The 14,384-nt window shown below is 35.3% G+C and overlaps 1 protein-coding gene across 16 annotated transcripts in view; it reads left to right on the forward strand.

The window, feature by feature from the left end:
• The window catches only part of PKP4 (plakophilin 4), a 169,086-nt gene that overhangs the window by 50,730 nt on the left and 103,972 nt on the right, over nucleotides 1–14,384 (forward strand). For 8 of the 16 annotated variants that reach the window (XM_034425615.3, XM_034425643.3, XM_034425634.3 and 5 more), the window contains exon 2: nucleotides 2,390–2,520. The exons of the other annotated variants lie outside the window; for them this stretch is intronic. In XM_034425615.3, the coding sequence (XP_034281506.1) occupies nucleotides 2,395–2,520 (126 nt within the window). In that variant the 5' untranslated portion in view covers nucleotides 2,390–2,394. The remainder of the gene's footprint in view (nucleotides 1–2,389; nucleotides 2,521–14,384) is intronic. 16 annotated transcript variants of the gene reach the window in all.

Below are 14,384 nucleotides of genomic sequence, written 5' to 3' on the forward strand. Positions count from 1 at the left end.
CAGGGCGCATGCAGGAGATGTGTGTGCATGCACGGGGGCAGGGAGCGCACGCATGCGCAGGGGTCGTGTGTGTATTTGCGGGGGATGGGTCCTGCGGGGAGATCGCACGAGCATTGCATTATGGGTGTGCACACGCACTTTCGGCACTTGGCGCCGAAAAAGTTAGCCATCACTGTGCTATAATAATTAGTGCTTTAAAAGAAATCTCTATCTAATTCAAGCATATACTTAAGTATCACATTTGCTTAAGGTATACCAGCACCCCAGCATTTACATCCTAAGTCTGGCAGGTGACATGGCAGTTGGAAGATAGGGGTGGTTTATTTTTGTTGGTCTTTTTTTTTTTTTTTTGTCCTTTAGCCTTCACCACTGCTAACACTGAAGACATAAAGGTTAGAGTTGGATGGAGCTGTTGAATGAATTTATAAAAATAAAAATTTGAATGATTTAATATTTAACTGGAAATAAAACTTTTTTTAATGTATGATAGGTAGTAGTTATATTTGTTGTATTGTTAAAAAAATATGTATGGATATGATAAAACCAGAATGGTCACACTGTGTCCAATGTTTTTAATGTGTACTTAATAAAAAACTTTTTTAAAAAAAGAAATAAAAGTTTTGTAAAAGGGGGAATTACAGCAAACATCCAGTTTGAAATAGATTTCACATTCAAGATAATATGAGTTATTTCTGAAAATCGGATTTATTAGTTGTTTCGGATAATCATAACCTATTGGTTCTTCATGGTGTTAATTCTTAAACTCATTCAAGTCAGTTTGGGAACTCATTGCTCTTTGAAAATATTAGCTAATTACCTGTTAAAAGCTACATACCGGTAGCTTAACTGTTGTTAAACTAATAGATTTATATAGCAAAAATACTGTGAATACAAATTGTGTATCTTATCTAGACTAAATAGAAGCTCTGTAACTTTGAGAGAGTCAGAAAGTTCAGAAAAAGTACTTGATCTCTGCTATATTTTTCCAATGAAATTATAACAGAGTTCTGAAATTTGGAGGGTTTGTAGCTTGCTATGTATGTTAAGGAGAGATAGTGAAAAGTATCTTGCAGGCATGTAAATCACCACTTGCTTCCAAAATTGGAAGCAGAAAATCTCTTGATACCAGTAGCTAGGAAACAAGGAGCTTGTATTTTGCTTATAAACTTCTGGTTGACCTAAGAAACTCCTTCAGGAAATTAAGACTTTTAAAGTAGAAATAGTTTATTTTAATGTCTCTTTAGGCCAGAGATAACCTAGTAGGATATGTGGACTTGGCATATCAGTATTAGCTATGATTACGAGATTTTCATCTTGCACTTCTCTTGCTAGCAATTGAAAATTGATCAGTCAACCAAATCTGATAAGTCAAGTATAGAGGTGTCATTCCAGTCTAAGGCAGCCATTGATATTTTCCTCTTCCTATTTCTAATTTCTTGCTAATATGAATCTTAAGAAATAGGAAAAAGCTGATACATTTGCATGAAATACGTATAATGGAAGTTGTGACTTTTTGCTTTAAGGCAGACAGGTAACAGCATCCTGAAGGAATTATATATGAAGATTTATCTACCTCAAGGGTGTTTTTTTCGTGATTTCTGACAAAAAAATGGTGTTCAGAAAAATGGACTCACTTAACAATTATAATGATTCGCTTTACGATCTTCATAAAAAAGGTTGTAAAATCAAGTCTGTTTACATGGTGCCTTGCCTTATTGAAATTCGGGAGTCCATTCTGATCATAAGTCAAGGACTTCTTGAAGAAGAAGCAGAAACACAATTGAATCATTATCAGTACCTGAGATTATCAAAAGGTGAAAGGTTTGATGTTTTTAACATATAGGTGTATCTGGGGAAAATTATACCAATTATCATATAGTAACTATCCAGCAAAATACAGCAAACACTTTAATTCCTTAAATCTAGGGCTACAGAGTAATGAAAGATACTTTAATCTGTTTTAAAATAGAGATATTCATAGACTACTGCATTCTTGTAAGTCAGACAATTTTTTGTGGACAAAGGCGGCATTATACAAGCTGGTAAGACTGGTGATGGAGTTTTGGTTTTCCCCCCTTATTTTTTAAGCTGTGACATATTTTAGGAGATATATTATAGCTTTCATATGTTTTCCAATCAGAATAACAAGATACTATGCTATTACTTTTTAGCGGTCAAAATGAGATGAGCTGTGCTCACAGGTTACGTATTCCCCTTGTTTCCTAGCCATTATTACAAGGAGGAAAAATATGAAATTCTTATTGCTTAATTTCATATCATATTCATTTAGATTTGGAAAATGCTAGGGAATATTTTTAGCGCAGCAAAGGTAGCATGTCAATTGAATCCATAAACATCAGATATCAAACTAATGTTTTCCCCCCACCAGGCAATATGCCAGCTCCTGAACAGATCCCTTTGGAAGATGGGCTGCAACTGACCAACCAAGAATCTTCTGCAAATCCTGCCATGGAAACAGAGGCTACTGCCACTACTATTCTAGCTTCTGTAAAAGAACAGGTATTTAAACAAATGATTGTAGATAGATTTAACTAAAAAGTAGATATATTGGGATTTCACATTCGGGTAGTTTTGAACTTTGTTGACTTGCCACGTATTTGGGATAAAATATTTGGTTAGTTTCACTGCTTTTTTAATCTCATTTTCAAGTTTTATGAGGTCATCATCATACGCTCTAGTGGATTAGTGGATAATAACAAACTTTGATGGTTTCTGGTAATGTTATCTTGAATGTTGAGTGTACACAAAATGAAAAATGTGTTTTGTTTGACTTGATTAAACAAGCTGAAAAAAAGGTACAGAACTACATCTCCACCCCGGACCACCCCAACGATGCCCTTGAAGTGATGTCCCGGTGCCTGGAGGCCGTACGGATCTGGATGGGGAGAAACAAGCTCAGGCTCAACCCATCCAAGATTGAGTGGCTGTGGTCTCCGACGTCCCAATATAGTCAGCTGGCGCCATCGCTGACTATTGGGGGTGAATCATTGGCCCCCACGGAAAGGGCTCGCAACTTGGGCGTCCTCTTGGATTCACGGCTGTCTTTAGAAGAGCACTTGATGGCCGTGACCAGGAGGATTTTTCATCAGGTTCGCCTGATCCGCCAGTTGCGTCGCTTTCTAGATCGGGACTCTACACACAGTCACTCATGCCCTCGTCACCTCTCGTCTGGACTATTGTAACGCTCTCTACATGGGGCTCCCCTTGAGGTGCACTCGGAGGTTCCAACTGGCGCAGAGTGCGGCCGCGCGGGTGGTAATGGGATCAACGTGGAGTTCCCATGTAACACCTCTCCTGTGCGAGCTGCACTGGCTCCCGGTGGTCTTCCGAGTGTGCTTCAAGGTTCTGGTTATCACCTTTAAAGCGCTCCATGGCTTAGGACCTGGTTATCTACGGGACCGCCTGCTACCACCAATAGCCTCCCACCGGCCAGTACGCTCCCATAGAGAGGGGCTCCTCCGGGTGCCGTCGGCCAAAAATGTCGACTGGCAGCCCCTAGGGGGAGAGCCTTCTCTGTGGGGGCACCTACGATCTGGAACGAGCTCCCCCCGGAGATACGGAGGATCCCGGATCTGCGCACCTTCCGTCGCGTGCTTAAGACTTTTTTATTTCATCAAGCTGGCCTGGCCTAAATCTTCTCCCCTTTTTAAATGTAAATTTTAATTTGTTTTAAATTATGGGGTATTTTAAATTCAGCCAAATTATTTAATTCGTTTTTAATTTATTTTAAATTTTTGTATTTATGTGTTTTATCTTACGGCTGTTCATTGCCCTGAGTCCTTCGGGAGAAGGGCGGTATAGAAATTTAATAAAATAAAATTAAAATAAAATAAAGAAATAAATAAATACAGTAATCCTTAACAACTATTCATTTAGTGCCCATTCAAAATTACAACCACACTGAAAAAACTGACTTGCAGCTGGTCTTTGCATTTATGACCATTGCAGCATCCCCATAGCCACATATCAAAATTCAGGCACATGGCAATACCTGCATGTATATGTACCATCCTAGGATCCATGTGATCACCATTTACAACCTTCCCAGCCAGTTTCTGACAAGCAAAGTTAATGAGAAGCCAGATTTACTTAATGACTGTGTCATTCACTAATTGCTTAACAATTGTGGCAAAACTGGTTGTGAAGTTGGGTGTGACTCACTTAACAATGACCTTGTTTAGGAACAGAAATTCTGCTTCCAGTTGTGGTTGTAAGTTGAGGACTATTGTATATAGATTTATTTTAAGAGCATCAAATATATTTGTAGGTTTTAGTGTTTCTGCCAGCTTCATATTTGATTTACAGTACTATTTGGGGTATTAATTAACAGTATTAAAATGAAATGATGCATTTGTCTGTGAAGGAACAGGAATCCATCCTATAAAAAAACAACTGTAAGAGTTAGAAGGGGAGCCTATTTTAGAATAAATTCAGTTGGATACAATTGATACATTGTAATTTTTTTAGGGGAGAAAAATATAAAGTTGGAGTTCATCACATCTCTTGGAGAACTAAAAAAAGTAAATGTGTTTTGAGATCAAGAAAGCTACATAGTATTCATTAAAAAGAGTTCTGTGCTTCTTATTCTTTTTTCTTAGTCCCTTGACATCAAGGTAACTTGTTGTTTTCCCCATTTGATTTGTTCTCACCTAATCTTCCTCTTTGATGGTTGTTGTTACATTTTCAAAAGGTAACACCAAATTCCTTCCAGTTGCAAAAGAATCTCTTCATGGTAGCTTCTCAGAGGAGAAATAGCAGTGTTCCTTATCTGTTTGACTTAAAATGATTTCTGCGTTCAAAAGATTAATTGAGCAAGTTACACTATGGCCCATACTCTCCAATTCTGGAAGTGTACAAGAAGTGCGAATGTTTCCTAAAATGAGATGGATAGATAAATCATAATTAGAAATTAGAAAGTCTTCTAGCATACAAAGTTGTTTTATTCCTACATAAGAATTTTTGTCTGAATTTTCACAACTTCAGAAAACTATGGGTACAAGCCTTTTCATATTCTGACACACCCCATGTATCCAATAAAACATCAAAATAGATGTGGTTAGATATATAGTTCATTCTGTTCTAAATAGACTAGAACAATTCATAATTCATATTTTCTGTCAGAAAAACATTCTCCCACCTCTTCACCCAAGTTATAATTTATTTTGGTCCAATTTATTTAGAAATTCTCCACTAAAATGGGTCACATTCTTATATGCAACAGGATAACTTTATTAATCAATCAGTTTTTATTACTGTCACAGGCCAGCATTAGAATTACTTTATTTCTTATTAACATGCCATCTGATCCTAGCCAAAAAATCCCAAGAGAGTAATTTGGAATCTTGTTTATTGAGTGTTATATATAAATGTTGTCAGTAGATTAATAGAGGTGTTTTGCATTCTGAACTATGAGAATGATTTTAAAGGTTTCCCCGTTCTTGCGACTATTAAGCAAGGCTATCTTATTTGCAAATAATTATCTCAAACTACAGGTTTATGAATTAGAGAAATGGCATAAAAAGTGAAGAGGTCATTTTTGTTTTGCTTGTATTTTAGTGTAAATAAAAGAATACTAAACCACCAAGTAATCATGTACAAAACATAATAGTTTAAACTCTGGAACATTCTTATTTTCCCTTTGAATGAGTCAGTTTGAACAAGGCTGATGTGTATGTTTCCATAAGTTATCATCTGGAGTAGGAAATAGTGGATGATGGTTGATGTGGTACCAAGTGACCCTAGCAATGCTGAGTGCCCAGGACGTAGGGCGGAGAAAAATGGAAAAATTCCAGCAGTAAATACTGCTCTGTTGCGTATAGTGTATAGTTAAAATTAAAAATTGCTACTAGCAGTCTCATTTTCTGAAAAGATTGTATCTTTTTGAGTAAGAAGTCAAAAGTACAATACAATATTTAATTAAATCTATTGCTGGTGTTCTGCAGCTTATTGCATGTGGAAATTCATTTGCCCTTCAAAAAACATTTCAAATTTTAATTTGACAAATACACATGGCATTATTGCAATTTTCTGAACTGGAAAAGTATCTAGTTATGGAGGTAGCAAAAGCTCCTGAGCGCATCCTGAATCAGATTAAAATGCAATTGGGAAATATGGGGGGGGGAGGGAAATGTAATAAAATACAATAAAACATAGACGATACATTTTAAAACTAAATAATAATAAATTTAGTAGCCAACCTCCATAAACCTCTAGGCTCAGGATACACATGGAATCCTCCACGGGTACACCTCTTCAATTTAACTGCAATATAGTGATGGTTGCCGGGTGATACTATGATACAGACTGAGTAGGAGCACCAGGAGTTCCCTCTTAGTCTGCACTGCAAGAGCATCATGAGACCTTGAATGCTGCAAATAAGCTGAGGCAGAGAGATTGTGTCTTTTCCTTGGGCGACAGCAGATATGTGGCTTGCACTGGTGGCTGACCTGCTCCGGCCTCCCTTCAAAATAGGCTATATTAATTTCTCTCCGCCCATCAAGAAAGGTTAAAGTCTTTTTCTTCTGTTTACAAAACAGGTTGAATTAATATATTGTGGGGTTATTTGGATTCACAAGATATATATATATATATATATATATATATATATATATATATATATATATATATATATATATATATATATATATGTTTATAATTATTGTTAAGTTTATAAAACAATAGTTTTAAAATTAATAAACTTTAAATGTCCAGAGGAAAAGAAAGAATGGAGAAACATGATAAGGGAATGATCTGAATGTTTTTCTTTCTTTTTTCAAAATTCTGCTTTCATAATAGTGGATGGATGGGAGAAAGAGAAAGAAAGAAAGAGAAAGAGAAAAGAGAGAGAGAAAGAAAGAAAGAAAGATTTAAATAATTGCAGGATATTGATTGCAGTTATCAGTGGTTACTGTATCATAATCTATAAGGGTGTGTGTCTGGAGCTGGGAAGTTCTAGTTCAGCCTTGAGCACAAAGCCAGCTAGGTAAGCTTGGGCTAATAACATACACACCTGTAGGAAGAAAGAACTGCTGAGTCACTTATGAAAAATGCTGCCAAGAAAAGTAGAGGGCAGTGACCAGGATCCAGAATGACTTGAAAGCACAACTTTCAAGCACATAGGTGACATACTGTTATTCTTTCTACTTTCTATGTGTTAACTAAGAAATAGATATTGTAACATCACTATTACTTGTATTTGAAATTTATTCATATTCTCATATTGTGGCACACAAATTAGTACATGGTTTGGAAAAAGCTGTGCAAATCATTTTTTTTTTCTACACATGGAATGTCCGAAATTAGAGGGAACATTAGAGGGAGGTGTAAATGGGAGGAGGAGGTAGTTTGTGTGATAATATGGTAGTAGGTGGGAAGAAGCCAGAATGGGGTGTGGAATGTTTGTGTTTGTACACTTTATACTCTCAAAAATATGTAAATACATTTAAATATTGAAAACAAATAATCAAATTCTTCTTTTTATGTATCAGTTGTATCTAGTTCCTATCAGATTTTAATATGTTGATGCATTAATTCACACACACACACACACACACACACACACACACACACACACACCAGCAGCAGCATACAACAAAACTAGTGGCCGCTGTTTCTATTTGAGTTTGACACCACTGGTATAGAGCATCAGTTTTTCATGGCAAACTGTGTTCTGTGTACAGTATTCACAAGATGTGAGTTACTATAATCAATGGTGTTATTAACCTCAGGTGGTCTGGCAGAAACCCATTCCAATGGCCTTGACAGTCTCCAAAGTTCTACCAGGAGCAAATAACAATGCATGCACAGTTGGACAATTGGACAAGTTTCCAATAAATCATGTTCATTGAAATTATTGCTAAGATGTAGTTGCCAATACCACTTTGGTTTCTCAGGGGCCATCAGGGTATTTTTATGGTGAATGTCAAATGGAAGAATGTTCTCTGGCTTATCATGTCATCTTCATTTTTTTTAATCTAAAATTATCTCAAAAGAATTTACACAAGCTCTTCAGATTGGTTCCAAGAGAAAAGGCAGATTCCTTTACCTAGATAAATGATTGAAAGGAAGGGAGTGATGATCTTGATTTTCTAGCCTTCCTTCTCTTCTAGTCACATAAGTAGGAAACCAAAAAACCCTACAACTACTTTGAGAAAAGAAAAGCAGCAAGCAGCTTGTCCTTTCTGGGAATGTCTGAAACAGACTTTGAATGGAGGAAAATACCACTTCAACCTCCATAAACTTTACAGCTTCCCTCAGAATGGCTTTTTCCTCCTCCTCACTTTCTTCTCATTCCTGCTATGTGTACTGTGTGTTTGTGTATGTCTGTGTGTTCATTCATTCCACTGAATATACTGTACATTGAAAAGAGAGATTTGAATAGATAAAAACAGAAGAATTTAGTACTTTCATTGACATGTCCTAACAAAGAAAAAGGTGCAAAGGCATTTAACAAAGCTAATAAATATGGGAAAAAATAAATAAATAAGATCAATCAGTTACCATGGTGTGGTGGTTGTATATGTATCCTGAAATATACAGTAGATTTTTTCTTTCTGTTATGTATGAGCTTAGATTGTACAGTTAAACTAAGGAACTAGGGATCTTATGGATTTTATGGATTATTATTACTATTATTATTATTATTATTATTATTATTATTATTATTATTATTATGCTTATAATACTTAATGGGAGCATTGTGAAATCAATTTTAAAACTAACATTTAAAGTTTTCTTTGGCAAATAAGTTTTAATTTGATATACTGGGAAGTGTAAGATGGATTTAAAGGAGAAGCAAGCATATTTTCTTTAGACCAGGTGTGCAATTATAGATTTAAAAGGTGTTTTTTCTGTTACTTTGAAGAGAAAGAATCAAATGCATTACATAATAATATGGCTTTTCTGAATATTTAGATTTCTATTGATATTGCCATGTCATTTGTTGACAATGAAATACTTCTTTTATATGGCCGGGAGTCCAGAGTTGAATGTTTTCCAATACTTTTACTTTTATTTACCTCAAACTATTGTTTGCTTTTGCCTCTTGAACTACCTTTTAAATTCCAGTGAACCTTTTATTTTAGTGAATTCCTCTTTGCAAAATAATGAAGGTTGCTATACCACAGCCACTTAAAACTACTAGAAGTGCTCAGGTGAATAATTCCTTATACACAGCTTTTCATCAAGGTGGTAGAGCACGTACAGGTAGTCCTCGACTTAGGACCACAATTGAACTCAACATTTCCATTGCTAAATGAAACATTTGTTACATGAGTTTGCCCCATTTTTTAACTTTTCTTGCCACAGTTGTTAAGCGAATCACTGTAGTTGTTAAATTAATCAAACTGTTATTAAGTGAATCTGGCTTCCCCATTGACTTTGCTTGTCAGAAGGGTACAAAAGGAGATCACATGACCTTCAGGACACTGCAACCGTCATAAATATGAGTCTATTGCCAAGCATCCAAATTTTGATCACATGACCAAGGGGATACTACAAAGGTTGTAAATGTGAAAACTGATTATGTCAATTTTTTAGATGCCATTGTAACTTTGAATGGTCACTAAATGGACTGTTGTAACTCAAGGACTACCTGTATTATCAAAATTGAATAAGCTGGATAGCAAAAAAACTGCCTATAATAAGAACTGCAGAATGAAATTGTTAAAAAAAAGAAATTAACGTTCATGATTGGCATTATCAAATATTAATGTCAAAAAACAACAACTCCTAAGCAAGGTTGGACCCAGTTAGTACTTAGATGGGGGAACACTACAAAATATGAAAACTGTAAACTAGGCTGAAGTCAACCATTCTTTACCAAAGCAATGTCAAGGCATCTCTATACTGTTATCAAGATTTATTTAATGTATGGCATATCATACATGGACTAGCAATATTAACATTTCATCTAGATTAGTAAAACACAATTAAATATGAATGTTAAAAAGATCTATGTTCAAATACCAATGTCAAGGCCATCTAACCATTGATGTGCAGCATCGTTTATATTTAAAAAATCAGATACTAGACCAGTATATGCCCTCAGCATACAGCTGGTCACAATGCGATCTACAGTGTGAAGTGGGACTCACAGTCACACTGAGGGGAGGATAATATGCCCCATTTATGCAGAGAGTCCCGGCAGACGCCATGTGAGATGCGAATCCTATTTAGGATTGTCCATTGCTGACGTGATATTTCAAACCCTGGCACTTTTTTTGTGAGGTCATTTATATGTCTTCCTATGTCTGGGTGTTCAGGACCCATTTGATTTTCCATAGGGAATCTATGTTAAAGTTCTTGGGCAGGTGTTGTACAAGTGCCAGTGGGGATTTCCTGGATTTGAGTCTTCCTGCTGATAAATGAGGAAGGTCGGCATACATTAGTAGGAGTGAGAAATTTTTATTGTCAAGAAAAATGCATTGCCATGTTCATGAAATCACTGGGAGTCAGTCAAGCTTGAGACTCAAAGTAGATTTAAGCTTTTAAGCAAGATATGTTAATAAAGTCCTCCTTCCAGTTGCAACATATGTAATCTAGTCATTGTCTAGATATGTAGCTGTAATCTAGCCATCTAGTTGTGAGCTTCGACTCCCAGAATTCCCTAGCCAGCATGGCTAGTTGGGAAATTCTGAGAATTGAAGTCCACAGGTCTTAAAATTGCCAAGGTTGAACACCCCTGGTGTAGGTCAAAAAGAATGTATGACAGAGAGATTATTTTTATGTGTGAATGCCAAATACGAAATGTCTAGTGTGTTTTCTCTTTCCTCTTTTAACAATCCTCCTTAGCTTATAGTTACTTTGATCAAGATTTACAAAATATTCAAGAGTATTATGAAAACCCAGATTGTTGGGGGCAATATGTTGACTCTGTAAACCACTTAGAAAGGGCTGTAAAGCATTGTGAAGCGATATATAAGTCTAAGTTCTAGTGCTATTACAAGGTAATAAATTCATTACGGTATCAGTAGTTGCTGTGTTCACAAAAAATACTTAATTTCTATAGCTGCCCATCTCAATAAGTGACACTGGGCAGTGTACATTATAAAAAAAAACAAATAATTAAAACAATACAGAATAAATATATGTGATTACCAAGTGAAATAGCCAAGACACAGGGCCCTTAATACACTTAAGGCACCAACTCAAGGTCATAATCAGATCTTCATGGTTTTACAGTAGGCCAGCAGGGTTGGGGTGATGAATGCAAGGAGATGCAAGCAGGGTTGGGGCAAACAAGCAAGCAAATAATGTTTTCCTTGGACATTATTTTGGCATAAATATTTCATCCATAATACTAATAATAAATAAGTTTGAGAAACTGAAATAATGATGTCAATTGAGCCTTTGTTTACTTGCTTTAATACACTCCCAATACAAAAGATTTTCTCTGGCCATGGTTACTTATTTCCTTCCTTCCTTCCTTCCTTCCTTCCTTCCTTCCTTCCTTCCTTCCTTCCTTCCTTCCTTCCTTTCTTAGAATAATAGAGTTTTTAATATTTTTTTTAAAAAACTAGCTACCTCAGATAATAGGAGCATTTTTATTTGCATTTTGTTTCTTAAAAATACATGTTTCATGATCTTGATGAGCAATAACTTTTTATCCCTGATCATTTTCTTTAGTGTGTATTATTAGACTATATGTTTATTTTATTTCTGAAAACTTTCATAAGATGTATCTGTACTTAAAAGTGGAGGATCAAACCTTCAAACTCAACAGCCATTCATACACCACATTTATATTCACAACCATCCTTTCTAATCATCTGCAAGAGTTTTGTAAATAAGCTTACAAAGCCTATTTTGATATTTTTTTTAAAAAAAGAAACTGCTGGGACAAGTTAGATTTATCACTTTTCTTATAAATGGACACTGTGATTGAGAGAGTGAAAGAAAATCCTTAGGTCATTGTTAGATGGAAGGAACACCATGAATGTGTAAAGAAACCAGTACAGGAATCCAGGAATAAAAGTCTTTAATAATTCAGCTAGAATTAAACCACCTCCTTTGTTTATTATTTTAATTGCAAGAAAAAATTAGAGCTATCAGAGGTAATATAAGGACAGTCTAGGTTGCAGTAATGTCTTGAATCAAGAGGGATTGATTATATGGGGTATCAGTGTTTAGAGTTCATTTGATCTATCTGCTATAGAATTATCCTTAGTAAAGGGGTAAACTACAAAAATGTCTGTCCTTAATTGTTTGGACTAATTTGTTATTTTATTCAAGGTGAACATTTGGCCTTTATTATATGTGCTTAGAAGGAAAGTGCTTTAGCAAAGGCTTTTTTAAACTTTAAACTTTCCAATACTAACTTGAGTACCGTTCTAAATAAAAGCAACAAAATTTGTTATTATGTGTGAATTCGTCTTGTTTTTGTTTAATTTGCTAATCTGAAATCATTTATGACTAAGTAACCTGATTGAAAATTGCTTTGTTGTTCTTAAGGATAAATTCCAAATATGAAATGTTTTTCTTTTGATGTCCATGCAGTATAATTTTCCTTGTTCTCCATGCGTCAATAACTGCGGTTAGGAGTGAATTATGATATTGAGTACATTCTGGTATTTTTTTTAATCTGGTTCACCAATGCTTTGAAGCGCATTATCGTTAAATACCTGCAATATATGAATTCTTGTTGCTATCATGCCATATTCTTTTCTTATAGCATTCAGAACATTTTAAAAGCAAAAATAATAATACAAGTGAATGTTCCAGAAGGTTTATGGTAAAACCAACCATATAAAGCAAATGCTTGTTTCAGAGCTGTTACAAGATACAGAGAAAAACATTGTCATATTTTAATAGATTAATATTCCTTTTGGGTGATACTCAACATTTCTCAATAGTTCAAGAAAGGGAGCAAAATAATAAAATTTTGGGATTATGAATGCTCTTGTTTGCATTGAACTTTTGTTTAAGAATAACAGTACAAATTTTTAAAAAGTATCGTCTGTCATGAAGACTTACAAATATGAATGAAATGAATCAAGGCATGCTGTCAAAATACTTTCCATTTTATCTAAGCAGGCATTATTTATTACAGATATTTTTATGCCTCTTAGTTGAATATAAGCAGATTGCAAAGTTATAACAATGCATGTAACATACAGCATAATAAAAATAATAACCAGTATCAATAAGCCATTATTTATTTGTTCATTAAATTTATTTGCTGCCTGTCTCACCATGGGGCTACTCGTAGGCAGATTACAATAGTAAAAGAAATGCAAAGAAGTGTAAACATAAAACTAGCAAAATAGTGAAACAATAAAATAAACAGTGAAATAATGAAAATACAGTAATAAGTGCTGGAGAGGTCTGTCATAACTTTGAAGTGTCATTGAGCGATTGCTCATTGAGAAACCAATCATTAAGTGAGGACTATATAATAACTTGGCTAAACTTCCTGATTATGGAACTCTTCCCAAAACAGCTGATATGCAGTGGGTAGTAAAAATATGTGCATAACATCACATTTCTAATGCTATGTAGTGATTTTTTGCACAGGTAGTCAGTCCTTGACCTACAAATCCTTGACCTGGATTTCTGTTGCTAAACAGTGCAGTTGTTATGTGAGTTGTGCCTGATTTTACAATCTTAAGTGAATCACATGGTTGTTAAGTGAATCCAGCTTCCTCCATCTTTGCTTAGTGGAAGCCATGTGGGAAGGTCACAGAAGGTGTTCATATGACCTTGGGATGCAGCAACCATCATAAATACATTCTGGTTGTCAAGCACTCACATTGTGATCATTTGACCATGGCGGCACTGCAGTGGTCATAAGTATAAGGACGGGTCATAAATCCCTTTATTCAGTGCCATCATGACTTTGAATGCTTGCTAGATAAATGGCTATAAATCAGGGATTATCTGTCCTGTAATATTGCTCCTAGTTACTGTACTGCTTTTGCTCCTGTTCAGTTTACTTTATTACTGAGAGGCAGTTTGGTGTAGTGGTTAAGGTGCTGGGCTGTAAATTGGGAGACTATGAGTTCTAGTCATGCCTTAGGTATGAAAACCAGCTGGCTGACTTTGGATCAATTACTCCCTTTCAGCCCAACTAACCTCACAGGGTTGTTATTGTGGGGAAAATAGGAGGAGGGGGAAGATTAGGTATGTTTGCAGTCTTGAGTTATTTATAAAATAATAAAGGTGGGATAAAATCTAATAAAGAAATAAATATTTGTATATGATTGGCTATCACTGGGCACAACTTACATCTCCACTGAATTAAATTCAAACTCTGTGTTTTGGTGAAGCAAAGTAGATTTGTAGTTGAGGCAATATTATACCTTTATAGGTATATTTTTTCAGTTGTTTCAATTGGCGTTTTTACAGTTGTCTGAGGATAAGATATT

This window comes from Pantherophis guttatus, chromosome 1, assembly GCF_059756535.1.
Source record: "Pantherophis guttatus breed Tessera chromosome 1, ASM5975653v1, whole genome shotgun sequence".
NCBI classification, from domain to species: Eukaryota; Metazoa; Chordata; class Lepidosauria; order Squamata; family Colubridae; genus Pantherophis; species Pantherophis guttatus.